The sequence below is a fragment of the Labrus bergylta genome, chromosome 13, assembly GCF_963930695.1.
Source record: "Labrus bergylta chromosome 13, fLabBer1.1, whole genome shotgun sequence".
Lineage (NCBI taxonomy): Eukaryota > Metazoa > Chordata > Actinopteri > Labriformes > Labridae > Labrus > Labrus bergylta.
This window is the reverse complement of record NC_089207.1, coordinates 14,295,928-14,311,943: the sequence shown is the minus strand read 5'-3', so window position 1 is coordinate 14,311,943 and position 16,016 is coordinate 14,295,928. Positions and strand designations below refer to the sequence as shown.

At 41.3% G+C, this 16,016-nt stretch overlaps 1 protein-coding gene across 1 annotated transcript; it reads left to right on the top strand.

The window, feature by feature from the left end:
- The first annotated feature begins 10,094 nt into the window (after positions 1-10,094).
- On the top strand, positions 10,095-15,990 carry LOC109987388 (FAST kinase domain-containing protein 3, mitochondrial-like). Its single transcript, XM_065962489.1, has 10 exons — positions 10,095-10,241; positions 10,508-11,400; positions 11,522-11,672; positions 11,825-12,012; positions 12,235-12,403; positions 13,455-13,540; positions 13,648-13,819; positions 14,052-14,121; positions 14,342-14,456; positions 15,329-15,990. Exons 2-10 carry the CDS (start codon positions 10,537-10,539, stop codon positions 15,434-15,436), a joined length of 1,923 nt encoding a protein of 640 aa, XP_065818561.1. The 5' UTR covers positions 10,095-10,241; positions 10,508-10,536; the 3' UTR covers positions 15,437-15,990.
- Positions 15,991-16,016: the final 26 nt, after the last annotated feature.

The following is a 16,016-nucleotide window of genomic DNA, read 5'->3' as shown; positions in this document are numbered from 1 at the left end:
CAGACTGGCACGTTCTAAAGCCATCTGGGTGGGTGTCTGTTGGTGTCTCTCACTGACCTAAATTCAAAAGATCACATAGAAAGAAATCACCGCTGTTTTGCGTGAACATTGTGTCCTCAATAGAATCCAACTTTCAAGAGAAGTTAGTTTGCATGCTCTTCATAAGAAAAAGTATGTGTTGGTGAGTGTGTGTGGTGTGTTAGTGTGAGTCAGTGTGTGTGTGTGTGTAAAGGGACTGGTAGTATATCGCCTATCTGGCCAAGGGCATATCCATTGAAATCCAACACCACAGTACTGTAGTCGCCCATAAAAGCCCTGACACCCGACTTCGTTCCACTGCAGTGATGCAATCAATCACAAGTGTAACACAAGGCAACCCACCCAGTCAAGTACCACTGTCTCTCATAAGGGCCTTGGGTACACTCACTAATGCGCAAATCACAACCATGGCAGTTAATCCCTTCTGTAACATGCCTAAACTCAAGCGACCTCTAACCTATCTTCACAATGAAAGGTCCTGGATATAAGGTTTCGACCTAAACTTTTTCAAAAGTAGATACGATGAAAGCATTTTTGTTTTACTTAAAAGTTAAGTAGGCAAGCCTTATGCAGGACAATAGTCATGGCGGACCGCAAAAGAGGCAGAATGCAATGGCCGTTATATTGAATAGTACGGTATAATGGTAAGGTAAACATATCGTCTGGACCTTGGGTTGTGTCTACATGCACTTGAAGTACAGTGCACGCCAAAAAAATGGACTTGAAGACATAATTCCATTCAGCTTCTCTGGTTTTCCAATTTCATGTGGGAAAATTTAAAGGAGGTCCGTAAATCACCAGTGTTCAGTGTGGCCTCTGGGATCCTCTGATCCAGAAAGGTCCTGAAGTAATTGTTTTTTTACCAAGTCCCAGAAGAAGCCCCTCCAGGATCACAGTTTACAAAACCTTCAACATGGAGCGTAGATGGCCAAGCGGTTACGCGTGCCCCATTAACAGAGGCTATAATCCTCCAAGTGGGCAGCCCGTGTTTGAGTCAGCCTGTGTCTCATTTCTTTCATATAATTCCCCACTCTATGTTCCTGGTTTCATACTCTATCCACTGTCCTATCCAATAGTTACAGTTAGCGGCATGTTTTAGTCATTACAAAAAGCATTCATTTGCTCATTTTAAAGTTTGGATGCCTCTTTCAAAGCCCACAGACCTAATCAGCTGATCTGTGCACTACAGGCATAGGAACAAGTATGTGCTGCGCTGATGCTAAACAAAAGTGGATTGCTGACGGTAAAGTAAAGCACTGAAAGACACTCTAAACATACTGTACAATTACATCGTCACTGTTTCTTCAGTTGCTTTCCATTAACATTTAATAAATTGTGTGGTACAAACTGCCATGTCTGCAGCCATAGAACCTGTAGCATATCTCCTGTGGTTGCACTCCGACCTGTTTCTCAATAAAAGGGCCGAGCTGTTTGGCATTTGCTGTCCCTTATAAACTTACTATTGACAAGTCAACCTCATATAACCCTACTTCTAAAATACCTCTACTTCTTTTTTAAAACTCCAATATCCAGCCCCATATCAGATAGGTTTATCAGACAGCATTCTCTGTATAAAAAACGAATTCACACCAACACTGATGACAGAGGCTGCTTTGTAAAGTTTCCATCAGCATTAACTGATCACATTCATACACAGTCACAAGCTGCCATCAAGTGAAAAGTGTAAGTAAAGGTAAAGTGTCTTACCCAAGGACAGATCAGACATGTGGCTGCAGGAGCTGGGGATCGAAACCCCTGACCTTCTGTTTGAGAGACGACCAACTCTAACTCCGAGCCACAGTCTGTACTGTAGATTGAGTTTATTTCTTTTACCTCTAAGATGTTTTTCAATGTAAAGGGAGCTATCCCTGTGTTATTCCTAGTTATTTTAGGCCTTTGCAGGCTGTGAAGGAAGATCACTTCATGACAATGTTAAATATGTAGGCTTTCTTTTGGTTCCATTAACAAGATGAGTATAAATTCATTCAACATATTTGTACAGCTTACCACATGTTTTGGCTTAAGACAAAGTCTTCAACCTAAAGTGATGCTTTCTGCATCTTGTAACCAGTGGTTCATTGATTTGTCTGTGCAGCTTGGGTGACATATGAACAGACTTTTATTATTCTTCTCTCATAATTCATTAATTACAGCTCGGGCCCTCAGGAAAATCAGCCTCTGTTTATCATCTGATCGGGGCTCTCTGAATCTACCCTTTTTTTGTCTCGCCTCCAGAGAAGTAGTGTCTGCAGTGTCTGCTATTCCTCAAGGTGTCCATGCTCCTGCAAATCTCTCCTTAGAAACAATGAGGTACTTTTTCCTCCTCAAAATGTAAACAAAGACCTACTTTCGTTTCCTCTATTTTAAACAACATTATTGTGTTGACCCATTACATCATGCATGTGACCAACTTGGTATGAGGTCTCAAACAAGGTGTACATTAGAATGCAGTGGCTGGATATGAACATACTGTTAAAGCTTTACTCCTCGGAGAGTGCTGTATTGACATATGACCCGGGATCAACAAAAACAAAATTAGAAAGTTATGAAAATTGAGTTATCTCTCTGTGACCTATAAATAACTGTGGCACAGTTGTGAGCACATGACCATTGTTCTATGCTTTGCACTGCCTGCTCTATTTCTCACACATTCATCCCTCTTTTGTGCCTAATTTATCTCCAAATTTCTGTCTGCTTCTCGCTCACCACCAATTTTCTTTCTAGCCTTGTCCCTCTCTGAGTGTGTTTTGTTAGGGAGGGCTGATTCTTCATACTTGGCTGAGGCTTTATGGACAATAAAGATCTGATTTCAAAGTCCGGCAGGGTGTTGGGCCTGGGGTCTTGGCTCACAGCTTTGGTTGCCTGCTGGGTGGAGACGCTGCTCAGCCCCTGACCAGATGGCTATCAGCCCACATACAGTAGATTCATATGTACATTATGTATGTTGTTCAAACTGTTAGCTTCACTCTTTGAATACTTGGTGCATTGTAGCCACTCTACTACTGAAAGCAGAACGCATTGCTCTTATAAGCTGAATGTGAATGTGCTTTAAAGTAAGAGAGCAGTGTGCTTGATATTTAACACAAGAAAATGTAGCCTACAGAGGCTATAGTCCTGGTCACATCGGCTATGGGTTTGAATCCGGCCCTTTGCTGCATTTCTTGTCTCTCTTCAGCTGCCCTATCCAATAAAGGCAAAAATCGCCCAAAAGTATAACTTTAAAAAAAACAAAGACCATCAGTACAAAAAGCAAGTGCTGCAAAGAATCTGTTTTTATTTTAATCATTATCAACATTATTATCTTGTTTTCAAGCATATCAAATAGAAAAATCATTCACACATCCATTTCATTAGACAGGTGTGTAGGAGAGCAATGTTTCCATCAAAAACGTAAAGGTAAACTCCCGCACTCTTGCAACTTGCAAACAAACATTTATTGGCAACTTTTTGGTACTAGGTACTTTCAAACCACAGTACTGAAATGTTGCCAATAAATGTTTGTTTGCAAGTTAGACTGTGTGCGGAAGTTTACATTTAAGCCAACCGTATATAACAGTGCCTTGCTCTGGTTTACATTCATAACCTGAGTTCATTTGAATGTGAATCTGATCGTTGCAAAATGAGTCAAACATTGTGTGGTTTTCTTTGACAAAGAAGTGTGATTATGGCTTTGTTACAATTTAGGGTTTTCATTCTTCAGAAGACCAACCACAACAGAGCGGCAAAGTCAGTCAGTCCTTCCTTCTAGACCAATAGATGTGTCCTTCTTTCCACGAACAATGAAGGACCCATCCGGTACATCCTTCACGGACCAAAATATAGTTAATATCTGAAATTATGAATTTTTAACACAGATGAATTCACTTTTGAATGTAAGAACTTAGTTTCAATTCAATCTCGCAACTAATATTAAAAAGGAGCGGGGGCGGGGGGGCAGTTGAAACTTAAAATGTAACCTCAAAGTAGTTAAGGGGTAAATGTACATGTTGTTAGTGATGTCAGCATGTTTCGGTGAAGTTTTTGCAATGCTAAGAAACAAAGGGCGGGGACAGCTGGTAAACAGGGCTATATGTCTTCTCTGCAGACCATTTCATTTCATTGTGGTAGGCTACAAAAGCTGGCTACCAAGGCAGGGTCCTTCCTAGGCTGGGTCCTTGAAGGTTGCTACCCACAAAATGAGACACAGCTGCTGTTAATTGGCTAGGAAATTATTATGGTCCCTTTAGTGCTCCTAATACAAGGGATTCAGTCTCCTGCTCAAAGACACTGAGTCTCTGCTGCGCTAGCCAACACAGGAGCTGCAACCAGATTTCTCTGGTTTAACTGTAGTCTCTCTACCGTCCCTCAATCCCTTCCCATGACGCCATGTTGACCTTAAACAGCTTTGTGATCAAATGAAGTCCCCTTACTTGTTTATTCCCTGACTGTGTCTTCATAATCACATAGCTCAGAGTGGAGATATGTGACGTGTCCTTCTAGCATGTATAATCCATCCGTAGGGACTTGATTCAGTGTTGCAGAGAACGCCCTAATTGATATAGGAGCTTCACTGGGAGCTGCCAACAGTGCATTTTTCTGTCATTACATTCAAATTCTAACATCATCTTTGTTCTGTAGGATATTTTGCAGAACAACAGGGACGCAATATGTGAGATTGTGTAACAGACAAAGAGGAATATCAGGGGAGAAACAGGGATTTACTTGTGACATGACAAAGGCTGAACTTGATAGAATAGAATAGCCGTGTCCAGAATGAAATATTTCAACAACTGTTTCATGGATTGCAATGACATTTTTTAACAGACATGGTACCCACCCAGCCTTGTCCTTATTATCCAATTTTGGTGTACCATATTTTACTCAGTCTTTTGGTAGATGTAGATGTCCTACTCTCGTGAATGAGGCCAGTCTGCACGTTAAGGCTAGGCCAGAGTATATGCTTAAACTAACAATCAATGTGTCCAGTTAGCTCAAGGTAGAATCAGAAAACTATTAAAAGGCCAAGGACTGTCTAAACCAGTGGTTCTAAACTCATCTAGCCTCAGGACCCACCACCAACTCCTCCCTAAAAAACACTAAGCCAAATTTCTGATATTTTTCAACCAATCAGATTTATTTACTGCAAAAATGTATTTACTGCAAAAATCTGTGAGAAATCACCCCCCCCCCCCCCCCCCCCCACCCACCCCCATTATCTGTGTGTCAGCATTAAGTCAGATTTGTATGTCCATGGGTTACAGTGGTAACGATGTAGGCGACTGTAACTATGTGTGCTGATGATCCAGCTTTACAATTCAGTAGTATGAGAAATATACATTATCTTGACCTCAGAACAATAGTGAGTAAAAAGAAAAATCCGTGATGATCCGTCATTTTGCCCAGTCATTCTATCGTTACTCACTCTGGATTTAACGATGCTGTGTGTTGCATTGAAAAGAGAGGCAAAAAAGAACATTTGAATTCCAGTTTGAGTGTTCAGACTGAGACACGTGAATAAATCAGGATGTAATTCAGTTAAAAAAACCTCAAAATCTGGCTTTGATCTATTTCAGAAAAACACCAGTCATGTGCTTTTAGCGGTCTAGACTTTCTCAAGTCTGTCCGATTACAATCTGGATATGCAAAGAAACAGATTCAGGCTGGAAGTCTTGACAAGGCCGTGGTGAAGTTTATCATAAAAAGCAATGATTACACTTAAACTGTACACTAGTCCTGCCTGCACTACAGGACCATCTCCAATCCACTTTCATAGCACACAAGTCACAGTGTCACCATGTGTCTTTATGAAATACTATATACTTTGTCAAACTGTGATGGATTATAATTGTACAGAAAGTTACATAAACAATCAGTTGCAATAACTTGTGATCTGTCACTGATTGAACTGAAAGAGCATTAGTCTGGGTTATGAAGTGTTCCCTCCCTCCCTCCTCCACCCAGGAAAAGCTAACAGGCCTAACCCCTGTCCTGCCACACCTATCATACACAAGCTAACACACACATTCCCCCTATCACACTGCTTTCATCTGGGCGTGAAATGGATTCCTACTGTCTGCCAGAATGCACCACCTATCTCTGGATGTGATTCCCTTTCGCCCTCCTTCTCTTTTCCCTTTCTGTCTCTCTCTGTGCCACACGTGTGCCCTTTTGTTTCCACAGAAAAATGCCTCGCCCGCACTGCAGAGTCCACAAAACAAGCATTCCCTGAGCGCTTCTGATTTTGAAATTGATTTGAAATCCCAACGGAGCTAATATTTTATATGACAACTTGAATCAGAACCAAATCAGAAACACATGACAGCCTTGGCGTTTTTAAAACAAACCACAGTCATCCCTGGAATCCCCAGGAGAAAGGCATGTTCATGAAATTCCTCCATAACTGGCACACACACACAGACAAACACAAACACACACACGCGCGTGCACACACACACACACACACACACACTGAAAGTGTGATGGAGGTTGTATTATAAAATATTGATACCTCACGTCGCCACATGATTTTACATGTCCAGAAACAGAAAGTGTATTTTCGGAGACGAAGGAATTGAGGTTACGCAAAACGATTGTCTTGTTACAGCAAGTAATGAAAGTAAATTCTTCTTCCATGGACCTGCCTCTCACTGAAAACAACTGCAATCTGTCAAAATAGCGACATAATTTGGTGTGACTCAGATATATCCTGCTTTTTTTCTCTGTCGTAGGGCTGGTCCAGCGTTGGCCCAGTGACCCTGTTATAATTGGACCCACATTATTTGGATCATAACAACCTGCATGAACTGACCAGTTATCCTGTTTACTGAAAGAATACTTTTTAACTGTACAGCGATGATAAAGAGTTAGGGCCTGTGTACACTGACAGGGCTTTCAGCGCTGGCAGCGCTCACAACCTCAGTTTCAGAGTGCTTCTCTCTGGCGCTTCTTGTTGCTAGGTTACGAAAGTTAACTTCCACCTTTCTGGGTAGTGATCTTTCGGTTTGTTTTGAAAAGCTCTGTATGCTTAGTATTTGCTTTTTATTCAAGGAAATATCCTCAAAATATTCTCGGCTTTAGGAGCAGCGCTAGATATTGTATCTTTGAAAAGATGAGTCACATAAGTTCCTCCTCCACCATTTGTTAGCTTTGTCTTGATTTCGATTGGTTGGGGAGGGAGAAGTGACACCGACAAGGGTGGCGGGGTTAGAAATGAAAAAAAAATATTCCACTGGTAACTCTGTGACTGCAGCAACAAAAAAACAAAACAAAAAAAAGAACTTGAGGGCGTTTTTATTCTTGGGACGCTGAGCATGGAAAACGCTGAACTACATTAGCTTCGTATTGAAATGGGCGCTGCTAGCACAAAGAGCACCATCAATGAACACAAGCCCTTAAACTTTAAGGATAACATGCAGTCTATCACTTCGATTGCCAGAGGGATGTCTAGTGTTTCCTGTTAGCTTATCCTTCTGCAGTACCTTATTTGTATTTGCAGTTCTTATGAATTCTTTAGAGGATTATTTTATTGCGTGAAAGAGGGTGAAAAACGTAAAAAGAAATCCTTGTTATAACAAAGACGAGACATGCTATAAAGCCTGACATTTCTTCTTTTTTTTTTTAACTCTGCTAGAGTTAATGGTGACTATTGAGATTAAAATTGCCCTGTGGAATGTCTGTGGTCAAATAACAGAATATAGCAATGTTTTTAAATTGGCATCGACCTTTTGTTTGTTTTGTACACAATCACAGTGGTGAGACAATTTACATCCACAGATGGAGTCATGACACTCAGCTCATCTTCAGGTGCTTGTCTGAAGCGTTACATCGACCACTGGTGTCCTGATGCAATTTTAACGTCTTTGGAGTTTCAGCACACATGAGCCTGGATGTGATAAACAACCCCAGTTTCCTAATTTCCCTATCAAGTTAATCATTTGGACTTTGTTATTCTTAATCCAATAGCAGATATAATTTAAACAGGACGGGGACGGGGGAGGCATGTTCTCCAAATGCGTCACATCTATTTGTGAGTAATGATAACATCACCAGTGAACTTGTGATTATTAGATTAGATTTTGCAAAAGTGGGGTGTGATGTTGTTCCCATGCACTGTGTGTTTGTGTGTTCCTAAATAGCTGTGTTTTTCATTGATTTGTAAAAGAATCCAACACTTTTGTCATATTTTCTCATCAGCAGAGAGAAATCTTTACATCATTAAATATATTTAACCTTATCTCCAGTGTTTTTAATCAAAACTTATTCTGTTCCAGCAAGCTTGTATAAACATTAAGTTGTGAGACTTTTTCTTATATTCACAATGGCTGACTGGGTCCTTTTAACTTCAGAAAGGTATTCTTTACTTGTAAACATGTTTTTGGTTAAACAAGTGATGCTGCTTTTTGTTTCGTATTAACGTTTTTTTTCTCAAGACATTGACTCATTTTTAGTCTCTCTCCCCCTTCTCTCTCACAACACACCGAGGGACACACAGCTCGACTGACTATTCGGTGTGATTCATCAGCATTACCGGCAGAGCAGTAACTTTATTATAACAGATCTTATCTAGTCTGCCCGGCTCACTAGTTTAAAGCTCCAGGTCTTTGACTCTTTCTTCTTTGTCCAGCTCGTATCCAGAGGGCTTGTGGTGCTGCAAAGAGATAGAGAGGTAACCAGCCAGATGGGTAAACACACACACACACACACACACACACACACACACACACACACACACACACACACACACACACACACACACACACACACACGCACACACACAGATTGTCTTGAAGATATGGGGTGCAGATGACTTGAGGATCAGCTTTCATAAGCTGCTCTGTGTCTCATTGGCCACACAGATGCCCACACAGACACACTTCTTTTCTAACAGAAGCACAGTCTGGTTCTGACCCCAGACTCCAAATTTAGAATTCAAGTTATAAGACAAATTCCTTTTTCTTTTTTCAGGAATCTCTCTGAAGAAAAACAAGGAGTTTGATTTCATGAAGATTGCTGCGCATAATAACACTAAATGTGACTGTGAAAGAGGAGCTTCATGCATTTAAAGCGAATGTGCAAAGATTTCCAAGCTAAACATGTTGTGCAAGCAGAGCAAAAGCATTATTTTGAAAAAAGAACTGATAATATCAAAGCTGAGTATTTTGAAAAGTCTTACGTTTATAAAACAATAAGAATAAAATGAAATCTTTCTGACTGGGGTGCTAAAGTTACTGACATATCCCCACTTACTGCCTGTTTACTAAGGAAATGTGGACATGATTAGATCTAGCTGTGAGTGGAGGAAATTTGAACTTTGTGGCAAGTCAGTTTGTTTGTATATAGCACCATCTTGTGGGGAAAATGACGAAACACTTCCTGCAATATCATGGGGAAGAGGAAGACGAAGTTAAACAAAATTCAAAATTCTCCTGATACACTTTCAGAGGAACAATATTTATTAATAATATGATAAAAATATATTTATATTTAATTACATGTATTGTGTCAATGAAAATCTGAACAGTTAAAATTGGATTTTACAACAAAAAAAAAAAAACGCCAGTAATTTGAGATATTTTAGGTCAATAAATTAATTTCATCACCCTATGGATACTGATCTCCAACTGGCTTTAATTTAAATGAACAAAAACAAGAAGAAACTGACAGTTTTGGTCGGCCTATTGTACCTATGCCTTATTATATAGGGCTATTTAAAATTAAGTTATTTGTTTCTTTAGAATAATTTCGCCCTTAGTATTAAGATATTAACGATTAAGTGCTTTTTAATAACGATACCATTTGAGGGTATTTATGGAGCATTACACTGCACTTCCGATTTCTTGCATTTATATCTATGGTAGTAAACTGTGCATCGGAAATACAAAGCAAGTCAGAAAAATCAAGATGATATTGGATGCTGCAAAGCGGACAATTACATAGATGGATCAATGTGGGTGGACACTGGACACATGCGCACTGTTGGAATAGTGAACTAAAAAGAACAATACAGTAGGTGGCGGTAATGCAACTTTTAGGGTGCCATAAAACTCCAAAGAGGAAGAAGAAGAAGAAGCAGAAGTTCACGTTGTGTGTCGTGACCGCATGTGACCACAGTGGGGCAGCACATGTAAACACATGTAATCTTACACAAGTTGTTACCAAACGCTGAAGGCCACCTCTGTTACATGTCGCAGCCACCTCTTCATAGTATTTCTGTCTCATTGAAGGTAAGTCGTCTGGATTTCTTTTTGACAATTTGAAGTGTGAGATTTCTCCAAAGTTGAATTCATCCCTATGTGGAAAACCACGTAGGGATGAATTTAAAGTTTCTTGTGTTACTGTCTTCATATTGAAGTCTCGTAACGTACTGCACTCTCTCTCTGTACCTTGTTAACTGAGCCCCCATAATGAGGCAGTATGTGCAAAAAAAAAAAAAAGTACAAACACCCTGACCGTGAATTTTCATGTCTTTGTGGTTTTTTTGTTGTTGCAGGAAGGAGCTGTTACACCACTGAGACAGCAATGAAGTCCATTGCTTGTTTCTCATCGTCCGTCAGGGCGGCTTGTCAGCACACCTCCGCTTGTTTCCCTCTTAATCGCGCTCCTCTTCTTTGCACTCATTTAGACAGACGCTCGAATGTGGACACAACTGTAGAACACTTGCGCGCGACTCCGCTTCGCAGTTTTCACAGCACGCACGTGAACACGGCAGTCGTCCAGCAGGTGAGTGCCGCGCCTTCGTCCACCTCGGTGCCATCACCGTGGAAAAGGGGAGATGAACCCACCGTGCAGCAGCTGGGTAGACGCGTGCCAAAAGGGGCTGCACGACCAGCCCCGCACCTCCCTCCACACAGCCCATGCGCAAACCCGCAAAGCAATGCAGCTGCACGTGTCAATATGCAGGCTCTGTTTGAAGGGGATGGGATCCCTGAGCTCTGCTCCAGGCTGGCAAATCTCCCCAGCAATGACCGGGCAGAGGGACTGGCCACTCTGCTTGAGGCGTGTGTTGAATTTGACTTAAGTGCTGACAGCCCTCTGGTTCTCAGACTGATGAATGAGTGCCTGCAGCTCCTCTCACACAGGGACCTTGGGGTGGCTCAGCTCTGCCACCTGGGTGAGGTGTCGTACTCCCTGGAGGGCCACAAGTCAGCCGCGCTCACAGAGGTCCTGGACTCTGTCGGAGTTGCCGTGGAAGAGAACGTTGCCACTCCCGGTGAGGCTGTCAGGGTGTACTCTCTGCTCGCTCAGTGTTATGATCCGTCCAGCCCGCGCCAGATGTTCATGCTGTCCACTCTGAACAGACACACGCAGAGGATGGTCCACTGGCTGAAGGCGACACAAGTCAGCATGATACTGCAGTCCCTGCTGAAGTTGCAGCACAGACAGGCGAGTAATGCATGGCCTCTTCTTTGATTTTGATGAAAGTGACACATAAAAACAAAAAACAAATATAGTGGTACATGGAGGCTGTTTTCATAATGTGTAATTGCCGATGTTTGTTTCACAGGCCATTACCCTGGTGTTGAGGCTGTGTCACAGAGCATCTCAGGTCTTTCAAGCTTTTAGCGACGAAGAAGTTATCAAAGTTCTCTCTGCGCTCATGATTTTTGGACAACATGATGTCAAGCTCCTTGCCGCAATGGAGAAAGACCTGCCAGGTTGGAATGCATTTGTATTCACGGGGATCCTTTCAGACTTATCCCTTTGCGTTCTCTTTTGCGGCGCCTCTTCTAAATAACAGGGATGTTTGTGCTGTTTGATTGTGAGGATGTTGTAGTTAACTCAGAACTTCTGTGCCGCTCCGTGTCAGAGAGGCTGGGAAAGTGTGATCCAGAGCTGCTCAGCACCGTCATGGAGTACTGCATGCAGATGAGGTGCCGCTCTGAGCCCATCTTCGAGGCTGTGGCTGAGAACTTTGTTTGCCAAGCTGAGCAGCACAGCACCTTGCAGATAGCCAAGCAGATTGTTGCCATGGGGAGACTCAACTATCTGCCACAGGTGAGGGCTCTTCATAATGTTCCAATCCTCTTTATTCACATTACTGACAATTAGAAACTCAAGGTAAGCGCTAAATAGCAGTTGACATTATTGAGGGGTGATCCTTTTTTCACGCTTGCTAGACACGCTGTACTCAATTGATAATGTACTCTTATTATTTGTGAAGCAGCGTGACATAAAAGTAATGCTTTCTCTAACTTGTGTTTTCCCTTTCTCTCTCAGTGCTCCAGTCAAATGTTTAAGAAGCTGGAGAGCATTTTGTCCACCCGGTTTTCCCAGTTCCAGCCTCGCTCCCTGATTGAAGTTTTGCACGCCTGCATCCACCTGGAGCGCTTCCCACTCAACTACATGTCCAAGATCTTCAGCCCGTTTTTCCTACAAAAACTGCAAGGTGTGTGTATGCGGCATGGTCACTCTCTCAATTTTATCAGGTGTTCCATTATTTCCTGTTTAAAGGAAGATTAGAACAATGATACACACGTATATTTATGTCCAGTAGTGCCAGGCTGGCCATGTCCTTTACTGCTTGTTAATAAATCAAGGATGCACATTTCTAAATTCTACTGAGTTTCTAATTATCTGTTTTTGATGATATAGTGGGACATTCTCAAACCTCCCATTTTTAAAAAGTAAAAATAACATATTTAATGTAGCATTAATGTCAGAATACTTGTGTCAGATTATAGGTGAGCGCTTTGCTGAATCGAACAAAATGCACAGCTTTTGTGTTACGAGCGTCATCTTGTGGTGCTCAGAGGATGATGCACCGGAAGAACACACTCAGACAGTGTTTGGATAAGCTATTCACTTGCCAGGGGGGGCTTTATAGGCCAGAATAGATATAGGTTTAGGATAACATTTGTTAATTTGTTGCAATAAATCTTATACAGAGAATTTGTCGGCCTCCCCGTTGCTATGGTTACTCATTTTAGACACCGTCTGCAGCGCATTAATTTGGAACTTGTGTAAATCGGTGCACTTCTAGTGATGAAAGCTACAACAGAAACCTCAAAGAACTTGGTCTTTTTCAATTCTCTTTTCTTTTTTTTTTTTTTCTTTTTTTTTTTATGAAATTTTCAAAATCCAAAACAAAAAACACCAACCAGAGTTTCCATTTTTAGACACTTCAAATCCATTATCTCCCCTTTACCCTTTCTGAAGATTATTTCCTTTTTAAGTGGAACTACTTCCATTGGTGTCCAGATATCAAAAGTTTATGGACACCCACGTGCCTTCATTCAGCCAATCAGAATCGGGTATTCACCTGGACCATTGTATAATGGTACATATAGAACAGAGTTTATGCTCATACCTATAGATACTGATTTCACCAGGATAAGCTCATGTCAGCCAATACTCTGATATATAACAGTAGTCCCTATGTAATATTTGTGTACGTTATGGAATGCATGTGATGTAAGCTGTCCCTTTCTGTCTTACAGCACAGAAGGAGATACTGGACAAGAATACACTTGGACAACTGACACAGCTTCACCTCGCCACCTCATTAGAGTGCACTCACTACTGGGTGAGAATAACACACTCCTCCTTGAGTTTTTGAAAATGAACACCCAGTTATTCAATGAGCATACTAAACCTGTTCAAGGAAACAAATCTGTATGTCTTATTCATCAGGGCCCCAGACTGCCTTACTCCCTCCATGTGAAGAAGTTCTCCTCTGAGGACTGGGCCTTTGAGACACCTGTGGAGAGTCTCTTTTACAGACGGATCAAAGGGCCACTTATACTGCTGCTGGGGGGGAAGTTATACTCTTCCAGAATCTTAACTCCCAGTGGTTACACTGTAGGTAAGCAGCATGTATAGAAATAGTCATAAATTGATGATCAAAAGGGAGAAAATACAAATTTAATGCACTGCTCATACAAAGGTTAAGACACTACATGGACCTCGGATACTTTTTTTTTTAAGAATGACACACACAGCCTGCTGAGATACATTCTATGTGTATCTCTTCTTCATATTGGAAAAGGAATCTTCTCCTGCTGTACACACTGTTTTTGTTTCACCTTTCTCCCTAGATGTGGAAATTTGCCTGGATGAGAATGGATACATTCTGCCTCCGTCTCGGTGGGATAACGTTCACAGAAGGTAAGGTTTTCCTCCACATGTTAACTGTGTCTGAAAAGAATTGGCAAGGGAATTTCACATCAAAATACTAATACATATGAATTTTAGTTTGAAACAACAATAATTTACATTTTGGACCAAATCTGGTCAATTAACCTTCCTCCCCTACAGAGTTGTAGATAAGCAGCATGACACTTAGCCCTGTTTTTCCAACCTGTCCTGTCATGTCTTGTGCGTGAAGGCTGGCGCTGTGTTTGGATGGTCAAAACCGATTCTGCAGCAACACACGACACCTGCTGGGCAAGGAAGCCACTAAAAGGAGACACCTCTGCAGGATGGGCTATGAGGTGGTGCAGGTAGGTTTAAGGACATTTGTCAGACGAGTAGTACAAAAGTAGTTATATTTCAGTTCCACATCTTTCATCCAATGCTGATCAACAGTTTCTTACATACTTGTGTTAATATTTAAAGGTCCAGTATGTAAGATATTTACTTAATTAAATTATAAAATAACCTTAATATATTATAGACATTAAGGAAACATGCTATGTTGAAGTTCTGGCTTCTCTGTCAACAGAGCAGCAGCCAGTATGTCCTTCTAAGTTTTGATTCCGATTTCTGAATGGTTTGTTCATGTTTTGACCAGAGAAGTAGACAGCACCCCAACATAGCCGTTTTGCCCCTCCGCCCCTCGGTTTGCCAGGCAAGCGGCAAACCAACAGGGGTTGCAGCGATAGAAGCGGACAAGCAAACTGGATCAGCTATAACTGATTCCACCCGACCTAAAAAGCCTCAGCGTTTTTTCGAATAAACTCCACGACCAGAAACGTAGTTAAACTAGGATAGAGATCCAAGATGCTTTTGAGAAATGGAGAGAGGTTAGAACGCAGAAAGGTTTCAAGACTGTTGCAGAGCTGGCTAAACACTGAAGCTTCAGTGTCCACCACATGGCAATCTGCGTGCACATCGACTCTAGGGAGGAGGGGGGGGGGCGAGTGAGACAGCTCTCTCCAAATCTCTTGAATTTGGACTGCAGTACCCATTTTAAACACTATATGTCAGTTACATTTTGATCCTTCAAGTGTTTCCTTTGGTGAGCTCCAAAATCATAAAGTTCTTAAAACTGACATTTAGAAGGTTTTACTCATCAATTGGTCATACATAGTCATAGAAATATTAGTGTTGAATAAAAAGATCCACTAAGATTTCTGCTTCTTTTCTCTCACAGATTCCTTACTTCGATTTCGAGCGGATGAGAACTCGTAAGGAACAAGTCAAATACCTTCACAACAAGATCTTTCCAACCATCTTCAAGTTCAGTCACCAATCCCAATGACCCATCAAGGACATTAACTGTTGACATACACCAAATCTAACAACCTTCCTAATGTATTCACAGTGAATACACTTGAGATCTTCAGGCATCTTTGTTTGTAACCATGGTCCCCTATTTTTGCATATTTTATGAAGCAAAGTGCCTTTTTAAGCGTCAGAGTAAAAACAATGTCAGAGGATAATTTTACCAGAATAAGATACACCATGTCTGAAATGTCAAATCAGTCAGGATGAGTTATTTTTTCTTGAAAACGAATCAAATCCTATTGATTTTTAATGACTAAAGAAGGGAAGACGTCACAGCAGAAATGCTGCTTCATCAGCTTTAGGTGTTACATTTATTTGACATTTAGCCCGATGACCTGAGAACAGTATCGCTACTTTTTAGGCCATAGTTGCACTCTTTGATTCCAGGAACTTCAAAAGGAGTTTAGCAATGTTTTCAACTGTGATTTATTTATTTATTGTTCATGACCATGATAACTGTCTGTCATTATTTATGATTCATTTAAGAAATAAAGTACACCATGCACATATTGAGTGCCACAGACTTCAGCCTTTGCCCTGTTGTGACCTTTGTG